Source organism: Chelonia mydas, chromosome 6, assembly GCF_015237465.2.
Source record: "Chelonia mydas isolate rCheMyd1 chromosome 6, rCheMyd1.pri.v2, whole genome shotgun sequence".
NCBI lineage: Eukaryota > Metazoa > Chordata > Testudines > Cheloniidae > Chelonia > Chelonia mydas.
The window spans coordinates 38,964,613-38,991,726 of NC_051246.2; the positions used below are offsets into that span (position 1 = coordinate 38,964,613).

Sequence of the window (27,114 nt, forward strand, 5' to 3'; positions counted from 1 at the left end):
ATAAAAAACAAGTATACAGGAAGCTTCAACACTTAAGTACTTAATGATAAATATTCAGATTAGTTTAAATTACAGTTGATATTTCACAGCATTTGCTGAATATCAGTATCAATTATGCTATGAGACAAACTAGTTTTAAGCTTTTGTGTTGAGGTAGTTACATGGTTGCAGTTTGTTTACACGCTCCATTTATTTGAGCTATTTTATAATTATGCGTACTTTTGACTATGCAGTTGATTCTCCACCCTGTATTTGTCTTGTCTGTAGCAGATGTTTTAGCTTTGTAGTCTTCAACAGTGGGGAGATATGGAGGATACTGGCTTTTGGAGAAAGGAAAAATCGCCTGTTTCTAAATGGAATTCTCTGAAGGTAGTATCCTCCATTGATCCACAGATGATGATGGTTCAGTAGGTTTAGGTAAAAGGCAATGAGAGAGAGAGAAAAAGGTTCACACATGCGCTAATAGGGCTTGTGGAAGGGAATGTAAAACTTTTTAGACCTTGCTAGTCAGCTCCTGAGGGAACTTGCAGCAGGCGACACTACCCAAGATAGGGGATCTAAGGAGGATACTACCTTCAAAGAACTCTAGTTAGAGGTAAGTGATTTTCCATTACTTTTGAAAGAGAATGGATGTACAAGATATAAATAAAGTTATTATATAATATGTCAAGTAAAGTTTATTATGCCACTGTTTGCTATAGTATACTGCATAAAAGGTTTAAACGGGAATTTTCGTGTGTTAAATTTTTGTGAAATAGAATATTGGAGAACTTCCAAGAATTACAAATAATTACACTTCCTTTTTGCCTTCTTTTCTAATCAAAATAGAATTTAAAACTATTCTAAATTTTCTGTCTTCAAGTTGATATTGTTTTAAGGTTTGCAGTTTGAAGAAACCTTATTTACTTTTCTGATTTTATTTTTTCTTTCTTTGATTCATTTCATGTAGTATAGCTTTACATTATTAATGCGTGTCCAGGAGACTAGGGTTTTGTTAGCATACGCTCCAAGGCCATGTAAATCAGGTTAATAACTTTGCTTTGTTCAAGAGCTTAATTTTAGAAAAAGCATATGCATATAATTTATAAGGAATTTACATAGATCAGAGACCTCAGTAATTAGTTGTGTTGCAATATAGGCCTGATGGTTATCTGGCTTGTGATTTAGATCCTACAGAAAATTATAGACCGACAATGGAAAACATAAAGTCACCTATATTAGAATATTCAAGTTTAGAAGTGTATTTTCTGTTGATGCAAATGACTATATGGACAACAGCACTAGACAGTGAATTTATCTGGCTATCTGTAGAACAGTATAGAGCTGTGTTTCTCAACCTGGGGGTTGCAGGATGGGTTTGGGGGGGTCACAAGCAGGGCTGGCGTTAAGGGATAGGAAGCAGCGCAGTTGCCTGGGGCCCCATGCCATAGGAGTCCCCCGCAAGCTAATTTACATGTTTCAGCCCTGAAGCCTCCCGCTTAAAGTAGGGGGTCAGAATTTTTGTAATGGGGGTGAGTGTCACAATTGTTTTAAGTCTAAAGGGGGTTGCCAGTACAAAAAGGTTGAGAAACACTGGTATAGAGGAGCCAAAAGATGATTTGTTACTGAGGCTGAACTATTGTCTCAGCCCTAGCGGTGGCACACTTGGAGTAGGGCATTAGATAAAGATTCTCCATACTGCTTTCCCAGCAGACCTAGTCCTGATAAGTATTGAGCATCCTTTGATTTTAGTGGGAGTTGTAGGTGTTGAGCACTCTTGGATCTTGACTCCTCTTCAGAGACTGCAAACAAGTATGTTGTGAAGTTGGCATCTGTCTAAAGAAGATGTATTCAGACCATCTCATTTTATATAAGCATAAACAGCTATCCAGTTTTAATGACGTTGCCATTACTGACCTGGCTTGGATTTTAAGCAATGATCTGTAAATAAAAGGATAAGTATCCCAATATCCATCCTCTGAGCTTTCCAGTTTGCTTTCCTTTCTATCTCAGGCAATGATGAGATTGGACTATTTATTACAATATGTTAATGTGTGAAGTACTATGATATTCAGCACCATAAAAGAACAAACAGTGATAGCTTGGGATAAAATAGACTACTTGAAAACTTTAAAATATTTTGGTTTTCTTGATATATTAACTTACGGTGTATATGGTATCAATTTTTTTTAATGTTTAAAATGTGTAATAGCTATCAGGCTAGATAATATGTCCTCATGGATAAATTGTCTTACTCTAAAAAGTACAGTTACTGAAAATAGGGGTCATATGATGCTACTCATGCGGTGAACCACACAGAACCAACATTGTACCAATAGTTAATTTTGTTGAGTAAGTGAATTATAACTGCATAAGAGAGGAGGAGTACTTGTGGCACCTTAGAGACTAACCAATTTATTTGAGCATAAGCTTTCGTGAGCTGCAGCTCACTTCATCGGATGCATGTAGCTCAGGAAAGCTTATGCTCAAATAACTTGGTTAGTCTCTAAGGTGCCACAAGTACTCCTTTTCTTTTTGCGAATACAGACTAACACGGCTGCTACTCTGAAACCTGCATAAGAGAGGAGACTGGTCAATACAATAATAATTGGAGTAGAGAATATTTATACTAAACATCAGAGGTAATTTTGATATAAAGACTACATAGTGGAAAATTGGAGGAGAGATGGAAAACTTAGTATATTATACATACAGTACATCAATAGTGCTTACATATGATACAAGTTGGAAACATGATATAATAGTGAAGTTATTCAACAATTTCAATAAACCATAGGTCAAAGTGCATCTCACTGTTTATTCCTGTGGTAAGCAATGAAATCATTAACGAGAATACATTACCGTTCATGATATTTCATTCAACTTTTGGAGGTCCATAGGAGCATCACCTGTTTTCTCCATAACATAAATATATTCTAGTATGGTTCCTTGTTGACTTGCACATCATACCGAGTCTACATAAACTTTACATAACCACTTATGTCCATCATTCACACATCATATGTTTGTTGAATGAATTGCAACATTTTTTTTTATATTGTGAATATGTTTTTATAGAGACTGTTGCTTGTCTCCTATGTAACAAACAGCAATTATTGGAATAAAATAATTAGTACCACAGAAAGATTTGTAGTAGCTTATGGAAAGATTTGGTAAGATTCCTGGCTGGCATTTATTCCATAAGCAGTACCTCCATAGGCCATGTTTTTGTTGTCTTCTAAGTTTGGTATTCAACATGCTGGCTGTTGACTTGTTTTGCTTTGATTTTAATTTGTTCTGAATTGTTAGCCAGTCCAAAAACCCCACTGTCAAAACACAGCAATCCCTTTTGGACTTACAGTTTATTTACCGCCTACTTATTTTTATCTGCTATATTTTTAATATAACTTCCTGCATTTGGTAAATTTCCCAATTTAACATTTTGTTGCCTTTAGATTAAAGGCATTCTGCAGTATTTAGGAAGTAAATATATAGACAGTTTACTTCAGGCTCACTGAAAAGTTTTGACATGTCTGAAGAGCCTTCCTGCTTCAGAGTTGTGATTCTATTAGGGTTGTTAAGAGGTGATTAATTTTTTTCCTTTTTCTGTTTGGGTACAAAAACAGTGAAGGATGGTGATAACTAACTTTCTCTGTGCAATCTCTTTGTGAAATTTGGCACATCTCATTTGTGAGACGTGGTCTGGAGAACAGTCCTTTTGTAAAGAGTCTCTCTTCTGTTACAATAATAACAAAACTTTTGTTCATATGGAAAAAGCAGGGCTATAAACCTTTGTTTTGTTATTTGTTCTTAGTGCTTCCCTGAGTTCTCAGAAAAGAAATGGAGGGAGAAGGGATGAATTGGAGGCTTTTTGAAGACCTTCCCATATCCTTGATCTCCTCCCAAAATGGGATCCATCAAACAACATGATTTAGATAGTAATCTTATAAGCTCTGTACCAGCCATTTTGCAATTGGTGAGTCTATTCTGCCCAACTAAGCCCACTCTTATTTATTAGGACTTCAGGGAACAATTATGTTCCATCATGAGACAATGATTTTCAGGGCATCATTATGATTTTTATTTGATCCTCTTCTCTTTAAAGTAAACACCATCAGCATGCCAATGGTATTTCTGTTTGATTGCAGATATCTGCAGGTGAGCAGATAGCTCCGGAGTATCATCTGTAGTTCATAAACCCAGTCTCTCAGCTTTCATGCTAACTGGGTAAAGATTTTAACCTTTAATAACTCTGGATAAGATTCTTCATTGAACTGCTTTAAAATTAATAAATTTTTTTTTAAAGCAGATTTTGTTCTGACAGATTTATTTTCTGGTATGCATCATTTATACACTCTTTAACATTTGTTGAAAAGAGGAGAAAAATTATCAGCTAATTATGTTTAACTTCCCAGCTCTACTGAGAAGCTAGATGGAAATCACTATAACTTGTATTTAAAGGAGGATTAGAAACATTTCCCTTGTAGCTATTGGAGGTGACTCCTGACTATTTTTGGTTTACAACCACATATGTTTATGTGCTAATAAGTAGAATGTATCCATGGAAGATGGCAATTGTTTCTCATTGCACTGGGAGTAGATTCAATATTTATTTTAGATGGGAGAAAAAATGATTGACGTACTCTAAAGCAGCATTAGGGTCCCCTGGCAGATTGAGGGACAGTCACCTACAAAACGGACATTGAGGAGCTAAATAATTGGTCCCTTTCTTCTGTTTGTGCTTGGAATAATGTGACATGTGATGGGAGAAAGTATTGTCCCTGAAGGGAAAGAGCCATTTGTAAATTGTGGAGATAAGGATGTGGGCTGATGGCTAACCAAAGCAAAGTAAGGAATAAGATCAATTATGCAACAACTGATTGAACAGAAGTGACTATATGTGATGTGCAAGATAACAGGGATATATTTCATTTTAGATTGTATGCAAAACCAGGACTTGATGGACTCCTCAAATGGCTGAATGAAATATAATTAATAGTAATGTATTGTCATTCATGATTTGACTGCTTACCCTGGGGCAGGGCAGAAAGGTTGGCTTTACTTGGTGTTTCTTCTGACCTTTGTTTGTGTTTTTTTGTATCGTCCTTCTAGACTTCTATAATTCATATTGCTTTTGAATGTGTGAATACTTCATATTGCAACCATTGTATTCTGTATTTGCAATCTAGGCATAAATATAATGTTCTAAATCACATACATAAAAGTAAACGTTCTTAAAAAGCAGATAATATCTTGTTTTATTAGGAAGAAGCGTTGCATGCGTTCATTCAGCCGGAGATCCTTGATGGCCCTAATCAGTATTTCTGCGAACGCTGCAAGAAGAAATGTGATGCAAGGAAGGTAAATACATACCATTTGTGTAACATTACATTGGTTAGTGTTTATCTATATATGTAACATAATCTTGCCCATTGGATATTGTGTTTTTGTTTAGGGCCTGCGGTTTTTGCATTTTCCATATCTGCTGACTTTACAGTTGAAGAGGTTTGACTTTGATTACACCACTATGCACAGGATTAAACTTAATGATCGCATGACTTTTCCTGAGGAGCTAGACATGAGCACGTTCATTGATGTTGAAGATGAGGTAAAGATCAGTGTACAGTCTCTTTCTGAGAACCATCTTTCTCTAGCATCTCTTAAAATCTAGTGTCATTAGCGCAGTGGTTTTCAGCCTGTGGTTCGTGGACCCCGAGGTGTTCTCAGACAATGTCTAAGATTTCCAAAGAGGTCTGCACTTCCATTCAAAAATGTTTAGGGGTCTACAGATGAAAAAGGGTTGAAAACCACTGCATTAGGGAAAACATCACGGCCAGCATTTTGAAAACGTATGCCTGTCAGGCTTCCTAAATGCTCAGTAAGGCATCAGAAAAAAGTTGCCTGATTTTTCAGAAGTGCTGAATACCAACAGCTTGCCTTGACTTCAGTGGAAATTACTGAGTGATCAACACTTCTGAATATCAGACCACTGTTTTGGGTACTTTAATCAGGACTTAGGAACTTAGTGTTAAAAATCTCATTCCACATTTCTTTGTTTCTGTTCAGGTTTGGAGTTTTAAATTAATTTACAAAAGGGGGCTTCTGGCAGTGCTCTACACTGTTATGTAAGGTGCCTGGGTTTAATTTCCAGTGCTGATATATTTCTTCCTCCATCATGTTAGATGCTGGGAACAGTGCACTCACATTGAGTGTATTTCTAAACAATAAGAATTTGGTTTGGTGGTTATGAAAGCCACCTCCTCCTTACCTAGAAAGATGGTGGCTTTGATACATGGCCTTTGGGCTGGGAGAAATGTACAGCAAAGGGCCTCTTCAGTGGCACTTTCATGGGCATGTGACTACTATGTATCGTTGATGTTTCTCAGAATATCCGTTCTGTTCTCACTTCACCCATATTTTTAAGCTGGATATAAGGTGCTTAAAGTAAACTTTAAAAGAGGACAGAGTTGTAATCTGTTTCATTGCACCCACTATGAAGGACATCCAGCCTTAATTTTCACAAATAAAAAGGATAAAATGTTGCACATTGGAATCCTGAAATGCGAAACTAATGTGTCTAAGTTTAAGGATTGCTTTGTGAGAACAATGACTTTGAGATCAAAAGACTGTTGCTGTCAGCTGGTAAAATATGGGGAATAGCTAAAGACTTGCTAAATTCTACGAATTGGACTTGCCTTCTCTAGAGGCTGGGATGATTTAATTGGGGATTGGTCCTGCTTTGAGCAGGGGGTTGGACTAGATGACCTGCTGAGGTCCCTTCCAACCCTGATATTCTGTGATTCTAGATGCAAACTTTCGGAAGAGGGGTCCTTCAGTGAAAGGCTGAGCACTCAGAAAATTTAAAAGCAGATTGTTCCTGCTTGCATATCTGGGTATATTTTCTTTTGGAGATATGGGTTTAGTCGGTATTGAAGTCACTGCCGGTTTTTATTACTGTTCCCACTTTTATTCACATTCCCTTTTTGAGGATTCGTAGGCATGCTTCACTGGAAAAACAAGCAAGACAAACTTTCCACTTATGTATTTTTTTAATTTTAAGCGTTACAGAACTCTCAAGAACCTACATACTGTATCTTTGACTTCTGTTCAAGAAAAAGTAGCTCCATGGACGTAATCCTAAAATAGACGTGCCAGTGATATCTAGCTAATTTAATTTTAATATCAAAAGACAAATACATTTTGGGAGACTTTCTCCTGAAATCTATTGGAACATTGTTGGTACCCTACATCAACATAACTTAGTTAGCAGTCAGGATAATCATAAAAAGTTTTTCAGTCTTCAAAACTTAACATCTTCCTCAGATTTGCCATATGCAAAATATAGATAATGCTGTATCCTTCTTCACAGAGGATTATTTGTAAAACGCTTTGAAATTTGCAGGTGGAAGGTACAGTCTTCTATAGAATTGCACAGTCTTATTTATTTTGATAATTCATTGTCTCTTGTTACATGTATATGTATTATCATTTTTATCTACTTTATAAAACTAACATTTATGGTTTATTTTTAAGAAGTCTCCCCAAACTGAGAGTTGCACTGATAGTGGAGCAGAGAATGAAGGCAGCTGTCACAGTGATCAGATGAGCAATGATTTTTCTAATGATGATGGTGTGGATGAAGGAATCTGCCTTGAAAGCAGTAGTGGTGCTGAAAGGATTTCAAAAGTTGGCACTGAAAAGGTACTCTTAAAACACAAACATGTGGGTACAGCTTTAGTATGTTGTCCAGATAAATGGTGTTTTAAAAACAGTCATATTTCTTTGCTCTTGTTCTAATATTTTAAGCCTGCAATGTTGCAAAGAACACAAAAGGCATGGGGAATTTCCCCATTCTGAGGGAATGCTCACCGGGCCAGAGCCAATGGATTTCCTGCTTTGTTCTGACAGAAAGTTTTTATATCTGGGGAGCACTTCCATGATGAGGTAGATTGTCAAATCCCTTCACACTATGCAAATGTCTTGCAATTTAAAAACAAAAGGCTAGAGAGTTTTGATCAGTCTTTGGCAGGTTCCACTCTGTGCAAGTCAGCACCTTCAGACTTTTGGAGCAGAAAATGATTTTAGCTATTTTGTTCTGTCCCATATATTTCAGCATAAAATATGTTGTCGTATCCTGGGAGAATAAATTCTTGAAGAGTCTGTCTTCCACCTGTAGCATATAGGAGCTTGGAAGCAGCCACCTATATGAATGCCTAAAATGGCCGTCTAGTTTTCACCTGATTGTAAACATGTTTCTCATGGAGGCTTGTTTTAATAAAGTATCATTAAAACAAAGAGCTACTAAAATACTGGTTTTCCTCCGGCTTGCCCTTTGTTCACAGCATTATCTTGTAGAGCTACATGGACTCTTATATCTTGTACCATTAATATTGAGTTTGGCTGGAAGGGAATCTGAGATGCTTTGTCTGGTATCAAAAGCATAATAGTGGAAAACGCTGGCCTTTGCGATGTTTTGTGATCCATTAGGATGTTAGACCAAGACAGACTGTGGAGGGTCAATATGTCTCTGAATTAATAGCTTTATTATGACTGACTTTAATCTCTGACATGAATTTGAGGAAATTGAGATCTTGTGTCAAACCAGCTAAGATAGGTGAGTCAGGCCCATTAAGAGCTTGATCTTATCAGGAGCTTCCATACCTCCTAGGAGATATTGAGTGCCTTCCAGGATGCATAGTCAGAGTGTAAGTTTGCTCATTTGTCTGCATGCAGCTATACCTACTTTGCACACATGCAACGTAATGTATGTATGAAACTTGGATTTACGTGGACTTGACCTAATTATAAGCCTTCTGTTTTGTCACTTGCATCTTGAATTGTTCCCAGAACCAACTAATAAGCCTGTACAAGTGTTAATGTGCTCCTAGCAAACCACCACAGTCTGTCTAGGTACTACATCGCTGGAGAATGCAGGATGCTTCAGTTATTTTATTAAAAATATAAAGGTAGCACTATATGATCCAATTAAAGATTGGATCCTTTGTGCCTAGGGATTTTACATATATGTAATAAAATCTAAAGAGCTCACAGTATTAGAATGTGATAGACAGCAGCTGGATCAACAGGAAATGGGAAGAACAAGACAAGTAAAATTATCACTTTTTTATAATGAGCACTAATTATACCACACTAGCTAACAGTCTTGCTGCTTTATTAGCTAATAATCTAGCTGTTCTCTAATGTTTTTGTAGTTATCCAAGCAGAGGTGAATTTAAGGAGGTGTTTGAATGAGGGTAATGTAGTGCTTTACATATTTTTGAGCTCTTCCTACCCATTTTGTGGGAGGGGGTTGAAGGAAGAATGTGCTTGAGAAAAACATTCAGCTAATGGACAAGGAAGACTGATATATCTGGCAGAGCAGAGATAAAGACAAGTAGCATGTATTTTATTCAGTGACGGGGAAGTGAGAGGAGGCATGTGAAGAAGGGGTTCATGTCATAGTAACAAGTCAAGATGATGATCTTAGCAGCAGAGTTTTGAATAGACTTGAGGGAGTCAAGATTGCATTTGTCAAGGCCAAGTTGTAGTAGTCAAGATATGAGATGGTTAGGGCTAGAATCTTATTGAAGGCCATTCCATGACTGGTACATTATGGTAGAAAGTGTGTTGGTGATGCAGATATTGACATTGGTGACAGCTACATCTGAAAGGAAAAGTCAGTCTTTTGGTCAGCCATAATTTCAATGTACTTGAAAGAGAGCATTATAGGCCACCACTACAATCTTTTTTTCTAGAAGTACTACAGTACCACCATGAGGTTGTAAAACTTACTTGGGGAAGGGTGACAAATAAGGATGAAAGTTCAACTCCCCTTCGTTCTTGTAGGTGAAACCCTGACCTACAAGTATTAGATATCTCTATCTTGTCTGAGTTGTATGAGATTTCACCATAGAGAAATTGGGAAAAGATTGCTTTTTTGTCTTAAATAAATTTTCATTGTAGTATGATTGCTTAACTTTTTTCTTTTATCAGGCTCACAAATTTGGGATGAAAGTCCTGTTTTTTTGAGTTGCTAAGAGTGGAAAAAGTTAGGAAAATACAGTAATAGTACAGATCTCTGAAAATAGCTATCTGTTTCTTGGCCTACAGAAATGATCATGTAGAAAAGAAGAGGGTATTAGGAGCATTTTAATATGCTATTAAATATCTTGAATTAATAGTCACAAAATACATTTTACAATGGCAACTCATTCCATGATAGCAGTGCCCCCGTTCTGTTGTTTAGTGATTACCAAGGACTCTAAGATGGAAAACTTTTACTGGTACAAATCTTCTCTGAAATCTTTGGAAAAGTTGTTACTAATACTTAATTGTAGGATAGGCTTCACTGACCTTATTCAGTGAACTAATCTGAAACATGGCTTGCAACGTTCCCTCTAATTTTTTATATCAATGTGCGGAATGAATTTTATGTGCACCAGTATGAAAGTGATGTGTGGTGGGGGTGGGGCCGAGGGGTTCAGAGTGTGGGAGGGGACTCAAGACTGGGGCAGAGGGTTGGAGTGCGTGCGGGAGTGGGGAGCCGGGGATGAGGGGTTTGGGGTGCAGGCTGCCCCAGGGCTGGGGCCAGAGGTCTGCCCCCTCCCCCCCCCCCAGCCCTCTCCCCACTGGCAGCAGGGCCAAGGCGCCTCTCCACCTCGGAGGTTGCCCCGGGGCTGGGGCCGAGGCAGCTCTGCACGCCCCAACTTGCTCCATCCCCCACCTCTCTCCTCTCCTGGTGCTTGTGGCAGTGCACCTGTGTGGCCCTTTATAGCCTGCTCCGCGGATGTGCATCTTAGAGGGAACTTAGATGGCCTGTAGCTTGTATCAGTCTAGACCCATTAGGAAGCCGTGGATTGGTTAGAACTAAACCTTTATAAATCCTTTAAAGACTGTTTTTAATAGTGTAATATCTACGTTCTGGCCCTCTAATAAATTAGACATTGGAATGCTAGTGTTCAGTTTCAGTCTTGATAAATGAGGTATTGGGACTCCTGTAAATCTCTGTTGAGAAGTAGGAGCTAGTTAACAGTCACTTGATTAGTGCAGGGAGTGAAAGTCATAATATCCATAACTTAATCCTAGATTTGACAATGACTCTGCATTTTGGCCAAGTAATTTCATCTTTCTGTGCCTCTGTGTTTCCATATGTAAAATGGAGAGGTTTACCCTACCTCAGCAGGAAGTTGGGGATTAATAAATTCATGTTTGTGAAAAGAAAAGCCTTCAATGGAAAATGCTACATAAGTTCTTACTACTTCAGACTCTTGAGCCTTCGGACTAATGATGAAGGAAATCACGTACTTTTGTTTCTGGTTCTATAGAGGTCCCCACTCTTTTCCCCCCATGCCCCAGTCCAAATTTTGTAACACAGAATTACATTTTAAAGATACCCCCACCCCCCTCACCCCCCCGAAAAAAGGAAACTACTTTTTGGCCTTCATTACACATTGATTGGAAGTGTACAGAGAAGAATGGTAGTGTAATGGTCTAATCGTCAGTACTTTAATCCCTGCTCTGACATGGTTCGTGACTGTAGGCAAGTCACTGTACCTATTTGTCTCAATTTCCCCATGTGTAAAATGTGGATTTTAACTGTCCGACATAAGAAAATTGTTTTTAACAGTAATGCCTCACGAGTATTATGAGGATTAAAGTTTGTAAATTACATTGAAGATAAATGCCTTGTCTATGCTAAATATTAGAGAGCAAGCAGTTGCTTCCATAGTTAAGGTGAAATAAGCCTGCGTAGAGTTAAAGTTGTTTAGTCAACTTAACTGTGAATGTCTGTACGTTCAGATGTTTGTGGAGTTTATAAATTTAATTTGAGCTTAACTTCCTGGGTTGGCACTATTCACATTTTTTAAACTGTACCGTATTATTTTTTCTTTTGAGTTAGTGAAACTTTCCCATCCTTAACATCAGATTAGTTTTTTCTCTGAAAATTATTTTTATTAATTTTTAATGCCAGGTTCATACTCTACACCAGGCTCCCTCTGTTTTTTTTGGATAAGGAGAATATATTGTAAGTAAGGTAGGGATAAAATTTTATATTTTGTATCTGCGTTCATATTCAGCGTCTGTATAGGAAGGAAGGGTGGTCCTGTGGTTTTAAGGCAGTTGACTAGGACTCAGGAGACCTGTCTCTGTGACCTTGGAAAGTCACTCCTCTTTCCGTTCCTCTCTTCCACATTTAGTAAAATGAAGATAATACTTCCTTTGTCTTTCCTGTTTTTTAGATAGTCCCCACCCCCAAAGAGCTTATTGTCTCTTATTATGCTTTTTTTTTTTTTTACAGCGCCTAGCACAATGGGGCTCTGATCTTGGTTGGGGCCTCTGGGTGCTACTGTAATTCTACTAATAATAATGCAGAATAGTACTTGTAGAGAGGTCTATGCACAATTGTTTCCATAGTTATTTTTCATGTAACTATACACAATTGAGAAACTTTTTTTGAATAACACAGGTGCAGTTTGTCAGAATGACGTATTACAAGTTCTCTGTTCCTTACTTTGATTTATCTATTTATTTTTCTTCTCTAGAATTCTTTACTGTATGAACTCTTTTCTGTAATGGTCCATTCAGGAAGTGCTGCTGGTGGCCATTACTATGCCTGCATAAAATCTTTTAATGATGAGCAGTGGTATAGCTTCAATGATCAACATGTCAGCAAGGTAAAGTAATATTTGCTGCTTTGTTTTCCCCATAAATGAAACAATGAGATTTTATTATTGTTCATGACTCTCACTTGTAGTATTTGAAGTAACATGCATATTTTTGAAGTTACAGTGCACAGACTTTGAATTTAGTTTATATCACTTTTTCAGCTTCTCATCATCTAGCCTCAACTTGTTCATGTGTATAATTCATTACTTAATTTGAATGTTAAGTGCTTTTGCAAAATCTTTTCATATGAAGAATGTTACATGTGATTCTTTATTTTAATTTTTCATATATTAAGTCTTCTCATATTTCCAGCCACCATCAGTGCAGACTGCATGATTTAGCCTGTCTGGATCTGTGAGGACCCAAGATATTTCTCTTTGAGGGAAGAATGCCTTCTGAATGTGTGTGTGTTTTTTTTTTTTTTTAATCCCTTTCCCCTCCCTCCCCTTCTTTGCCTGTTGTTTCACTATTGGATCAAGAAATGGAGGTAGCAATGCAAACCAAATAGCTAGGAAATAATGGTGCATTCTTTATGGTAGCACTCTACAAGTCTTCATTGTAGGCTCATTCTACAGTACTTGCTGTCATGGTGCCCCCACCCCATTGGCAGTTTGTTTGCTCCTCTGAGCAGGTCTTCTGCCTGCAACAAGGTCTGTCATCAGTCACTGTCTGTGCAATATAGCAAGTTCATTGGGTGCTGTTATTAATTCTCAAGCAATATGAGAGATTTCCGGATATGGGAAGAGGCAAGGCTACCTGCTTCAGCTGATCAGGACATGTTATGGCTTCTCCATGCTGCTTTATCCTGTTTAATAGAAATCTTCAGTTTAGGCTAATTTTGCTCTCTTTATTTACTGTCCCCCTTCTTCCACACCACCTCTATACAAAAGAAAATACAACATATTCTTTCTGGCTAAAGATTTTGAGAAGTCTAACATTCCCATCTCTCTTCTCTTAAGGAATTGTTCCCTGACCCTAGGAGAAAAGTGCATGGTTCTGGCACTGTCTTCCTGTAAAGACTTTAAGGATGGTTCTGGTGAACTTCCATAAGGCATCCAGATGATTAAGGGAGGGAAAATCTTGTAGAATGGAAGTCTCCTATTAAATGTGAAAGCCTTGGCAGCTTTAGTCTTATGCCTTCCCCTTTAAAATAGACAAGGGCAACTTCCTGCTTGCTCAAAGAGTTAATGATAGTTCTGCCATAATTCAGAGGTAGTGGTGTTAATCCTATCCTGCTCCAAAGCTTCATACGTCTTGACCTTAGTAAAGCTTTTGATATAGTGTCCATGACCATCTCAAACGAGGGAAATGCAACCTAGATGGTGCTACTGTAAGATGGGTGCAAAACTGGTTGGAAAACTGTTACCAGAGAGTAGTTATGAGTAGTTCACAGTGATGCTGGAAAGGGCATAACAAGTGGGGTCCTGCAGGGGTCGGTTCTGTTCAATATCTTCATCAGTGATTTAGATAATGGCATAAAGAGTACACTTATAAAGTTTGTGGACGATACCAAAATGGGAGGGGTTGCAAGTGCTTTGGGGGATAGGGTTAAAATTCAAAATGATCTGGACCAACTGGAGAAACGGTCTGAAGTAAATAGGATGAAATTCAATACGAACAAAGGCAAAGTACTCCATCTAGGAAAGAACAATCAGTTGCACACATACAAAATGGGAAATGACTGCCTAGGAAGGAGTACTGCGGAGAAGGATCTGGGGGTCATAGTGGACAACAAACTAAATATGAGTTGACAGTGTAACCCTGATGCGAAAAAAGCGAACATCATTCTGGGATGTATTAGCAAGAATGTTGTAAGCAAGACATGAGAAGTAATTCTTCCGCTCTACTCTGCGCTGATTAGGCCTCAGCTGGAGTATTGAGTGCAGTTCTGGGCGCCACATTTCAGAAAGTGCAGAGAAGAGCAACAAAAATTATTAAAGGTCTAGAAAATATGACTTATGTTTAGTCTGGAAAACAAAAGACTGAGAGGGGACATAAGTTTTCAAGTACATAAAAGGTTGTTACAAGGAGGAGAGAGAATTGTTCTTCTTAACCTCTGAGGATAAGACAAGAATAGGTCTATAAGATGGATAGAAAGCTGGCTAGATCGGCGGGCTCAACTGGTATTGATCAATGGCTCGATGCGTAGCTGGCAGCCAGTATCAAGTGGAGTGCCCCAGGGGTCCATCCTGGTGCTGGTTTTGTTCAACATCTTCATTAATGATCTGGATGATGGGATGGATTGCACCCTCAGCAAGTTCGCAGATGACACTAAACTGGAGTGAGAGGTAGATATGCTGAAGGCTAGGGATAGGATTCAGAGTGACCTAGACAAATTGGAGGATTGGGCCAAAAGAAATCTGAGGTTCAACAAGGACAAGTGCAGAGTCCTGTGCTTAGGAGGGAAGAATCCCATGCATTGCCACAGCCTGGGGACCGACTGGCTAAGCGGCAGTTCTGCAGAAAAGGACCTAGGAATTAGTGGATGAGAAGCTGGATATAAGTCAACAGTGTGCCCTTGTTGTCAAGAAAGCTAACAGCATATTGGGCTGCATTAGTAGGAACATTGCCAGCAGATAGAGGGAGGTGATTATTCCCCTCTATTCGGCAGTGGTGAGGCCACATCTGGAGTATTGCGTCCAGTTTTGGGCCCCCCACTACAGAAAGGACGTGGACAAATTGGAGAGAGTTCAGTGGAAGGCAACGAAAATGATTAGGGGACTGCGGACTTATAAGAAGAGGCTGCGGGAACTGGGCTTATTTAGTCTGCAGAAGAGAAGAGCGAGCGGGGATTTGATAGCAGCCTTCAACTACCTGAAGGGGGTGCGGGATCAGAGAGGATGGAGCTAAGCTGTTTTCAGTGGTGGCAGATGACAGAGCAAGGAGCAATGGTCTCAGGTTGCAGTGGGGAAGGTCTAGGTTGGCTATTAGGAAAAACTATTTCTCTAGGAGGGTGGTGAAGCACTGGAACGGGTTACCTAGGGAGGTGGTGGAATCTCCATCTGTAGAAGTTTTTAAGGCCCTGGCTGGGATGATTTAGTTGGTGTTGGTCCTGCTTTGAACAGGGGTTTGGACTAGATGACCTCCTGAGGTCCCTTCCAACCCTAATCATCTATTATTCTTCTATAATTCTAAGAAGCAATGGGCGTAAATTGCAGCAAGGGAGCGTTAGGTTGGACTTTAGGAAAACTTCCTAACTGTCAGGGTGGCTAAGCACTGGAATAAATTGCCTAGGAGGTTGTGGAGTCTTCAGCATCAGAGATTTTTAAGAGCACGTTACACACACCTGTCAGGGATGATTTAGATAATACTTAATCCTGCCATGAGTGCAGGGGATTGGACTAGATGACCTCTCGAAATCCCTTCCAGTCACATTTAGCACAGAAACATAGAACTATAAATCTCCATTATTGTTTGACTGACAAGAGCTCCACTTGAAGTCAATGGCGGAATTCCCATTGAGTAAGGATTTTATCCTAGATTTCTGTCCCTAAAAAGAATTTAGTAGCCTTACGACCAAAACACTTAAAAAAGTTATGATGGTGATGCTTGTGGATGCTCTCAGGACCGACCAAGTCTATGGGGGATGTATGTGTACACACACATACAACATTGAATTTGAGGTGTAGCTTAAGCAAAGCCATCCTGTTACCTTACAATTTTAAATCAGGCAAATCCATCACTTGTAGTTTTTAGAGTTTTTTTTGATAGCTGACCCAAAGTGTTTTAAGAGAGCTTACAACTTGCTTTTCGTCTACACACATTTTTCCAGTTGGGACTGATTCTTTGAAGTATGACCTTCTTTGAACTCATCTACTAGGAAATGTGCCTTCTGGGATTTTCTACATTGAATATATTTACTTGAATTTTCATATGAATTTTTAAATCATGCTATAGAAGTATATGGAAGTTGAAAGAGACTGTATTTGCTGTCATGTTTTTTATAATGCATATTAAAATTTGTTTAAGAAACTCACACTTCAAAAAAGTTTAAGGATCTTTATCTTCCACCTAAAAGGGAGACCTAATCACTTCTAGACACACAACTTTTATTTTGTTGCTCATTTAGAAAATAAAAAGAAACAAATGTAAAATAGTAATGAGTTTAGTATGATTGTCAGTTTTTCCAATAAATGCTCACTGACTATTGTTACTTGACAAAGAATAAACTTTTTTTTTAAAAAAATGTTTTTGTTACTAGATAACCCAAGAAGATATTAAGAAAACATATGGTGGGGCCTCTGGAAGCAGAGGCTATTATTCCAGTGCTTTTGCTAGGTTAGTATATCTCTAGTACTTTTTAAATATTGATATAAACCAACCAAACTTTTTGCATGCCACATTATGGCAAAAATGGTATAATATGTTTATATAAAATAATTCTAAAAATTGATGACAATTTCAGAACTTCTAGCAATAGTATGAATTTCATGTTTTAAAACAATATTTGTGATTACTGAATTAATACACAGTATTACAGTTGCCATATACAACTATTTATGGTATTAATAACTTTAATAAAAGTATTTTATTTTGTCTTCCAAGTCAGATACTGATATTCTTAAAAATATTTTCCCTACTAGCTCCACAAATGCATATATGCTTATATATAGACTGAAGGATCCGACAAGAAATGCAAGTAAGTGTGTGGTTTTTTTTGACTAAAAATGTTAATTTTAGAGTAGGAAGGCTTTTTAGAGTGTATATGGGGTTCTAATTGCTATGTTTGTTAGACCTGATTTTCTAATTATGAGCTTAAGTAATTTTTAAACATGAGGCAAAGTAGAAGTGCAATTTACTTTTGTAGTTACTCTTTACCCTTTTAAAATTTTCTCACTTGCCAGTGTGATATTTCATGGTATCAGGACAGGAGTGTCTGTTTGATAGGTTTCACTGAAAGGTTTGTTCTTTGACTTGTTGGTATAACCAGAACCCATAGGCCTTCAGAAGCTCTTTCTCTTCTAGTGCTGAATGGAATCTCCTTCTTTAAAGTATTTGAAAAATATCTACACATAGAACACCGGGGAGGGGGAAAAGGTGGTGCGACAGTGTCTGAAAGCTCTGTAAAGTAGAAGCTTGTTTTTAAAATATCAAATTGTGGGAAGAATCAGCATATGAAGATTAGTCCATGTTTTTTCCTTTCCTTTTAAAATCCAGGGAGATATGGTCCATTGTGGAAATGTACCTGAAACAGGAGTAATAGCTACACAAAATATACTACCACCTAATCAGTCAGAATAGAGTTTTTTTTTTTTTTTTAGAATAAGAATCAATGAAATTACTGCAGAGATTAAATTGGCATGTGATTTCAAAGCTATATTTTTAAAGAAAGTAAAGATCTAGTGTAACCCCAGTCCATTGCCACAAAGGGAAGATAGATCAGATTCTGTGCTGGAAAACATTCAAAATTGTTTAAAGATTCTGACAGCTGGTATTAGAACTAAATTTAGCCGTACCGAATATTCATTTATTTTTATATTGATAACAAAAATAGGTGTCTACCAGGACTTTAGATCTCCTGAAATAATTTAATTTAGCGCCCTCTCCCCCCACAAGCATAATGGATTGCTTTTCCAGTACCAGCAGATTAGAAACCTTTCCACCTCACATAGATCTCTGCAATTCTCAACACCCTCCCTGCCATAAATACCTAGGGGGTAAGATGGGCCTGCTGGTTGACAGATTTGGGCTCTGGTGAACCAGAGTAAGTAAAATCCAGAAGCAGTGATCCCTTATGGGGAGAGTGCTCTCAATTGCTTACTTCCATTTATTTGTGCTAGCACTTAGGTGCCCCACTAGGGATTGTTTGCACAGTATATAATGAAGGGTCAGACCCAGTAACAAGGGAGCTTTAACTTAAGTGTCTCTGATCTCAACAGGAGCAGTATGGCATTGGGAGAGAGGTGGTCTTGTGGGAAACATGTCACAAACCATTTAGGTCTTTGTATGTTAAAATCAGCACTGTGAATTCCACCAAGAAACTTATTTGGCAGTCAATACAGATTCCAAAGCACTGGTGTAATGGTCTTCAGCTTCAGTTTCTTAATGGCGTCAATGTCAACATGAATAACTGCACGACGGTCTTCATCAAAGAGAAGAAGTTGCATTTTTCTCTCCAGGTGCAGGTTGAAAAAGTGTTCTTGGCTGTACTTGCTATGTGGTTGAGAAGTAGGCCAGTATATCTTAACGTGTGCATCTATGTTACAGGTGGCAGTCCCATCTATTTGTAGATGCATGGCTGTCACCTGCATATGCAGTTAATGATTAATTCCATCACCTCATGTACGGGTGATAGAGCATTCAGCACTCAGTTGTGTGTGCATGCAAAGTTGAGCATATGTATGTGGGGAATGGATTGAAAATCTGGCCTACGTAATAACATTCTGCCATTATAACTGTATTAGAAGGAAAACTAGACAATCATCAGTTTCCCTTAATCCTTTCCTGCTGGGTGAAATTTTAGACTGCATAAAATTGACCAGAAAGTCAATCAATTAGAACAGCTATGAGCAAGATTATGCAATCAAGGAAATTAGCAGCAAACATTGTGAAGAGAACTGCAAAATATCAGTTTGAATTGACCCCTTGGAATTTAATTAAAAGAACTTACATTGATGGTTTAGATATATTTTGGACTTGTATAGTGAATTTTGAGCTCTGTTATATTTTTAGACAAAAAAGGCCATTTTGCAACTTCAGAATTGTACCATTCCTTGCTTGCTTATTAGTCTAGCTACTTCAATACCATTGTTTCAATGACCGCATTTTAAGTAAGTGTTAGTTGTTAGTTTAGAGGTTAGAGTCCAGCTGGAACTTTGCCCTGGACCGGGGCATGCCCCGTTCCCTGGGCTTTAAGCCGTGTTTGTCATGCAACAGGCCAATGCCTATCAGTGACCCTCACAGCAGCTGTTGAAGGAATCCCATATAAAGGATAAGTGCAGGATTTGCAAAAACTTTTGTCCCAGAACCCAAAAGGAAATGGACTTCCGCTAGAGAGCCTTCCTGATGGAGGCTGCGCTGTGCCCAATGTCGGAGCCCTCCCGATGGGATTCCGCTCCTAGCACCTCAACGTCGGTGCAGAGTGCCCCACCAGCACTGGGATTCTCCCAGCACCGTTCCCCCTTGCCGATGCCCAAGAACTGTCAGAAGAAAAAGGGCTCCCCAGCACCATCCAAGGAGGAGAAGGGGGCTCTGGGCAAAGGAGCTAGTTCAGGGCACATGCCCACCCTGGAGCTACATTGGAGTACTGCTAAGGTTGGACCCCCCCTAGCCCAGCCAGGGATTCGCCTCCAACTCCTGGGAGTGGTAGGGGATCCCGGCTTCTACAGGGACCTTCGTTGTCCGAGATGACCCATGCAGCCAAAGAAGTGGGGCCTACGGGTACTGCAGATGCTATGCCAGGTGCCAGAAGTGGCTAAGGCCCTGCAGCCCCAAGGCAAGCCAGTCATGGGACCTCCCCAAAGGGCAGGGGAGCACCATTGGTCCCCGGATCACAGGTGTTTGTCCATGGCCTAGGACACTGGTCCTGCAACCCTGGTCGCTGGCTGGAAGGCCCAGGTTCCCAGTGCCGAGCTCTTCTTTAACGAGGCACAGATTGCTGGAACTGAGGCACCAAGACCCATGCTCCTGGTACCGACCAGCCTCCCAAGATCACCTTCGTGCAGATCTTTATCACCCAGGCAGCCTGCTAGGCACTGGTCCTCGCTGGTGCAGGACCGCTCACCATCGCAGCACTGATCTCCGCTGCCTCGGTACTGCTTGAGGGACAGGCGGTGATTCCTGCCCTCTAAACACCAGTCTCCAATGAGAGTTAGTCAGCACACGTAGGCCTCCACAGCCCCTCCGTGGGCACCGGAAGGGGACTGCTCCGAGTCGGAGCCAGGGTTCAGCCCATTGCCAAGGGGGTACAAATCCCCTGTTGGCCAGTGAGACCATCACGGCATCAGTGGCCTGGTCAGTGGCCATGTTGGAACCCTTGTGGGATGCCGGTCCCATACTTCCACCACGGGGACAACTTAATGGGCACCAACACCCAAGGAGCCATCTCCAGAAAGGGAAGGGGAACTTGCCCCTCCCCTGATGATGCCCTCATCGTCTTTGTCACCGGCTGAAGCGGTGGCCATGCCCTCCGGGATTAGCTGTCCCCCCGACGACTTTTAGGAGCACCAACCTCTCCTTAAAAGGATGGCTACCAACTTAAAAACCAACCAACTCGAAATTGAGGAGTTGGAGGAGCAATCCGACAGCTTGTTCAATGTCATATCATCCTCCACCCTGGCCTGCCTTGCACTACCTGTCCACCCAGGGGTCCTAAAGAAGTATTTCGTCCCCACAAAGGGGTTTGAATATCTCTATACACATCCATCAGTGGGGTTGCTGGTCGTGTCCGCAGTTAACAGGAGACAGGTGAGCGGCACACCGAAAAAAAAAGACCCCAAACACCTAGACCTCTTAAGCAGAAATATTTATTCGACAGCCAGCCTACAATTCTGGGTATTCAACCACCAAGCCCTGTAGGGCGGGTACAATTTTAATTTATGGGACTCCCTTATCAAGTGCAGGGAGGCCTTTCCACAGGACCTGGCCCTTGAATTTGCCACGATCCTGGAGGAGAGCTAAGCGGTGGCAAAGGGCACCCTCATTGCCGTGGGACGCTACAGACTTGGCTGCCAGGGTGGTTGCCTAGGCAGTGGCCATGAGGTGCTGTTCTTGGTCACAATCTTTGGAGCTATCCCAAGAGAAGTAGGCCACCATCCAGGACCTCCTGTATGAGGATGCGGGGCTCTTCTCTGAGTTCACTGACGCAAGGTTGCATGGCATTAAAGATTCCTAGGCTACCCTGCGGTCACCGGGCTTCCACACTCCACAGCAGGCCAGAAAGCAGTTCCGGCCTCCTCCACCTCGGTCCTGGGGGTCTTCCCGGCAGGGGACCTATAGGAGAAAGGACAAAGACAAAGGGTTTAAGTGACACTGCCCTTCGTCCTCGCGATTGCCTGCTCAACCCGGCCCTTCAAAACACCACAGGGGCGAGAGACGACCATTTTGAAGGTGCAACAGGGGACGGTACCCCAGTCAAGTACCTGGCTCCATCCTCCTGTTTTTTTCCTCACCTGCCTGTGCCCCTTCCAGTCGGCAGGGTTGCGAGTGACATCTGACCATTGGGTCCGCAACGCAATGTCCTTGGGCTACACCCTATAGTTCTCGACTGTCCCTGCCTCCCACCCCCCCTTCGCCAGTTCCTCTTCATGGGCCTTTCTCACGAGCAGCTCCTCGCTCAGGAGGTAGAAAACCTTCCAAGGCTGGGAGTGATGAAGGAGGTCCCTTGGAATATGAAGGGGAAAGGATTCTACTTCCGATATCTCCTAATCCCGAAAGCAAAATGGGGCTTAAGACCTGGACCTGTTTAGCCTCAACAAGCATCTCGAGAAGTTGAAGTTTTGCATGGTCTCCCTGGCCTCCTCCATCCCTTCCCTGGATCTGGGAGAGTGATATGCCACCTTCAATTTGAAGGACGCGTCCTTCAGATTTTCCATTTTCCCAGGACACAGGTGTGTCCTCTGCTTTGTGTTGGGCTAACACCATTTTCAATTCACGACGCTGCCCTTTGGTCTCTCATCAGCCCTGAGAGTGTTTACAAAGTGCATGGCACCAGTGGCCGCTTACCTGAGGTGTCGGGACGTTCAGATTTACCCAGACCTCAATGACTGGCTGATCAAGCACTGGTCTCGGCATCAGGTGCGGGGGCACGTCAGTCTGATTGCTCCAGCTATCGCGATCTAGGTCTATTGATAAAGGAGAAGAAATCGATGTTAATTCTGGTGCAGCACTTGGAGTTTGTAGGAGCGGTCCTCGACTCTACTCTGGCCAGAGCCATCCTCCCCAAAGCCTGATTCTGTGCTATTTCAGACCTAATTTCACATACGCAAGCCCACCCTCTCACCAACGCTCACACGTGCTTGAGGCTGTTGGGCCGCATGGCAGCCTGCACTTACGTAGTCCAGCATGCACAGCTCCATCCGAGTCCCTTCCAGATGTGGCTGGTGCCAGTCTACATTGCCAACAGATACAACATAAACCAGGTAGTCAAGATTCTGGACCACATACTGTCGTTGCTCACTTGGTGGTTGGACCCCACATTGGGGCTGGAGAGAGTCCCCTTCGCAGCCGTGTCCCCATCAATCAACCTGGTCTCTGATGCTTTGGCTCTGGGATGGGGAGCCTAGCTGGGCAATCTCTGTATGCAAGGTTGTTGGTCAAGTTGCAATTGCTCCTTACGCATAAATTTCAGGGTGCTCAGAGTGGTACGATTGGCCCGTCAAGCTTTCCTGCCTCATATAAAAGGCAGAGTGGTTCAGGTCCTGACTAACAATACCACTGCTGTGTTCTACATCAACAGGCAAGGTGGAGCCCGGTCTTCAGCCCTTTGCCAAGAAGCCCTAAGGTTCTGGAACTTCTGTGTTTAGCAACCAGAAACACTTTAGCAACCAGATCGTCTCAGCAGGACCTTCTCACCGCGAGTGGTCACTCCATCCAGAGGTAGTCAGGTGAACTTGTTTGCATCCAGGCAAAACAGAAAGTGTCTGTTCAATTCAGGGGGCCGACAGAGGGTCCCTGTCAGATGCTTTCCTGCTCCCTGGTCAGGGGCTCTGATGTATGCCTTCTCTATGGAGCCGTTAATCCACAGAGTATTGTGAAAATCAAGCAGGACAGAGCATGTTAGAGAAGCTGTTACTCTGGAAGGAATTGTTACCATAGTGTTCATGTTTGTGAGTCACCTAAAATGGAATCTACATGAGCAAGCACGCTAAGACGAAAAAACGGCTTCATGCATTTACGTTATCCCTTTTGCCAGACTCCGCCTATGTTACTTTCAGGCGTTTTGCCATCTATCATGAATGGGAATTGCACAAGTCAATAGTAAACGACGTTTTTCACTCAGTTCTGTTCAGCTCCCAAATGAAGAAGACATGCAACGTGTGTTGCTCCAGAGGTGCTCTAGGTCTACGCTCTCAGGGTGATGCTCTCCTTCTTTTATCATTGAGTCATCTGAGCTACACCTTTCCTTCTTTACTGATCCTACCTTGAGAAAATTCATCAAGACACGGCAAGAATCATCCTCATTGACCCATATTGGCCCAGACAGTTTTGGTTCCCGTACTTCCAGTGGCTGTTATCCTGCTGGCATCCAATCATTTTCTGATCTCTTGACCCAGGTGAGGGGCAGAATCAAGCATCCCATCCCCAATATGCTTCAGCCTACAGCTTGGTTTTTGGATGGCCATCAACACCTAGAACTTTCCTGTTTGGAATCCCTACAAACGGTCCTTAACAGCAGAAAGCTTCAGTAGGAAATCCTGTTCAGCCAAATGGAAGCGTTTCTCCATCAGGGCATGTCAGAAGCCCAAGTAAGAGGATATTCCCTCAATTTTGGACTGTCGTCTTTCTCTCAAAATGGATGGCATTTCCATGAGTTTTTTGTACGAGTCCACCTGGCAGCAGGCAGTATGTGCCATCTGATGGTTACTTGGTTTTCACTCACCCCTTGACTATCAGATTCTTAAAGGACCTAACTAGAACCTTTCCACCAGAAAGGAAGCCTGCCCCTCATTTGAACCTTGTGCTGTAAGCTCTGTCAAAGCTTCCCTTCAACCCATTAGCTACATGTTCCACTTCTCATTTATTTATAAAAGTTGCATTCCTTGTGGCTATCACCTCAGCCAGGAAGGTAGGTCAATTGGGAGCCCTGTTGATCCCAACCTTCTATGTACAAAAGACACAATTTATTTAGAAAATCTCCTAGACTCTTTCTCTACGGAGGAAAGAGTCCGAGGTCAAACTGTCTCCTCTGAGGATCATGAAGTGGATTTCTGGTTGTATCTTACTGTCAATTTTCTCACCTTCCTCCATCACAAGGGTCTGAGGGCTCATTCTGCACAACAGCAAAAGCAACATCTACAGCATTTCTTCAGGAAGTGTATCTGGTTGACATTTGTAAAGCAGTGACATGGACTCCCATACATATTTTGCGAGATATTGTGCTCAACTACAGTACTCTGCTGCTGAAGGATCCTTTGGGACAGCAGTCCTTCAAACTGCTCTGCTGCCTGCAGCTTTGCCCTTTCCTCCTTCTTGAGTATTGCTTCTCAGTCACTCAGTGGAATACACATAGGGACCAGCGCTCAAGGAGGAGGAGGAGGAGGTTTCTGATAGTAACTGGAGGTTATTTGTGATGTGTGGTCCCTGTGCTTCAGACCTTACTTGGATTTGTGGTAAAGAAGGAACTAGAGAGGCAGTTGGCCGAAATGCCCTTTAATTCCTCATTTGGAGGCCCGAGGGTAAGGGCACCAGGTGCATGCCAACGGACACTGCTTCCAAAATTGTCTGACTCGGGGCACATGGAGCACATGTTTGTTCCACAGTGGAATACAGATAGGGAACATGCGTCTTGAAGAACCTCCAGTTACCATAAGGCAAGTAACCTCCTTATCCCTGTCCCATGCCAGTATTTTTCTCCATACAATGAATAATGGTATACTTCTAGCTTCGAAGGAAATACAACATTTTGTGTGTAACAGGGAAAAAAATTACAAGAGAACAACTATAGGCTAAGTACCAGGTTCCAATGATTTCTGAAGTTGGGTTGCTTTAGGTATAAAATAGCTATAAAGAAATATTATATGCTTTAGTGGAAACAAAGATACGAATTAGAGGCCATTAAACAATCCTCCAGCTTGCAATAGGTTGAGTTAGTTGGTGATAGAATGCTGTCAGCCCAAGGATTTTTACAAAATAGATGGCTAAAATAGAATATCTAAGAGAAGAGAACATAGACGTGATGCAAAATTTGAATGACTGAAATGATATTGGTCATTTCCAGCAAGAACCATTAATTTCCATATGCTATTTACTCCGAAGTTCCACAAAACCTGTAATTTTAATCAAGTGCTGAGCATGTTTTCGCAAAGATACACTGGATAGTATTTTCTCAGGAAACAAAAATCGTGAGGATTCTCAATTTTCAGCATCATCAGTGTCTAACCTTTATGATATTATTTTCATATTGTCCAATGCCTAACTATGGCCAGCCCACATCTTCTACAAAGGAGGTGACATCCTAAACTACTTTTTAGGATTGTGTCCAGTTCCACAGGGCGTGACACTTGTAGGCCAAAAGACAGCTTCATTTGCAGGTGTTAACTAGTTCCTCCTTAAACTTTTTGAGAAATGTCACAGATTCTACATTTCTCCCTTTGTAGACAGAATCTTACCTTGTGCACTGCTCTATATTAAAAACACATTTATTTTATCATGATATTGATGATATAAGTTGGAATATTCTCCTATTCCTGGATGGTGAGTGAGATGATTGTAATAAACTTCTTCTTTAGAACATAGTCTTCAGTCTTGACTCCCTTGATAAACAGCAAAACTCCTTGCTGACTCTGCATTATTATCTAACACTATCCTTAGTAAAAAAGAAAAGGAGTACTTGTGGCACCTTAGAGACTAACAGATTTATTTGAGCATAAGCTTTCGTGAGCTACAGCTCACTTCATCGGATGCTCACGAAAGCTTATGCTCAAATTTTGTTAGTCTCTAAGGTGCCACAAGTACTCCTTTTCTTTTTGTGAATACAGACTAACACGGCTGCTACTCTGAAAACTATCTTCAGTGGAATTCTAACCTCTTTGATAATGCTGGAGTACAACTGAAGAAATAACATCAAGTTGACTTCACCTCGCCTTAAAACGCAGGCGAAAACAGTCAGTAGTTTAACTGAAAAGAGTAAAGTAGGAAGGGAGGAATTTGTCAGGTTGCTGAGAGGATATTGCAAACAGTGAAGAATTCTACAAAAAAAGTGCCATTTTAAAAAGTAGACTTCCTTTTAATCACCATTTAATTTGTTTTTATTTATAGAATTTCTTGAAGTGAATGAATATCCGGAGCATATTAAACAATTGGTACAGAAAGAAAAAGAGTTAGAAGAGCAAGAAAAGAAGCAACGTGAAATTGAGCGCAATACTTGCAAGGTTAGAATTCCAGGTTGCTTAACATTGACTCTAAACTTCTGTTAAGAACAGTTGAAATATGCTGTAAATGATTACTACAATACCATGAGTCTTATAGTGAGTGTGTGAAGTATTTACATAGGTAACTCAATAAAAACTAAGGTGCTACATATCTGAATGCCATACAAAGTGGAGGGCTATCATCTGTAGTCAGCTAGACTACAGAATTTTAAACCACTAAGTAAACAAAAGTGCCATATTCTAGCAGTCTCTGACACTCAAAATCTTTCTGTATACCAGTGTGGCCCCTAGAAGTTTCCTTCAGAAATGAGATTCCTTGTCTGGTTTTTAAATTTAAATTTCTGGTTGAAAATATATAACAAGAAAAAGTATGGGAGCTGTGATCATGCAGTTCTTAGGGTGAATTTCAATCAGTCTGCCTTAGGAGCAGATGCTGTTT

General features: G+C 40.8%; 1 protein-coding gene across 6 annotated transcripts in view; it reads left to right on the forward strand.

Annotated features, from left to right (window-relative positions):
* Positions 1 to 27,114, forward strand: part of USP47 (ubiquitin specific peptidase 47) — an 89,101-nt gene that overhangs the window by 34,326 nt on the left and 27,661 nt on the right. For 5 of the 6 annotated variants that reach the window (XM_037899822.2, XM_037899819.2, XM_037899820.2 and 2 more), the window contains 7 exons: positions 5,245 to 5,340; positions 5,435 to 5,587; positions 7,513 to 7,680; positions 12,522 to 12,653; positions 16,847 to 16,923; positions 17,229 to 17,284; positions 26,563 to 26,675. In XM_037899822.2, coding sequence (XP_037755750.1) covers positions 5,245 to 5,340; positions 5,435 to 5,587; positions 7,513 to 7,680; positions 12,522 to 12,653; positions 16,847 to 16,923; positions 17,229 to 17,284; positions 26,563 to 26,675 — 795 coding nt within the window. The remainder of the gene's footprint in view (positions 1 to 5,244; positions 5,341 to 5,434; positions 5,588 to 7,512; positions 7,681 to 12,521; positions 12,654 to 16,846; positions 16,924 to 17,228; positions 17,285 to 26,562; positions 26,676 to 27,114) is intronic. The other variant, XM_037899818.2, reaches the window with a different exon arrangement.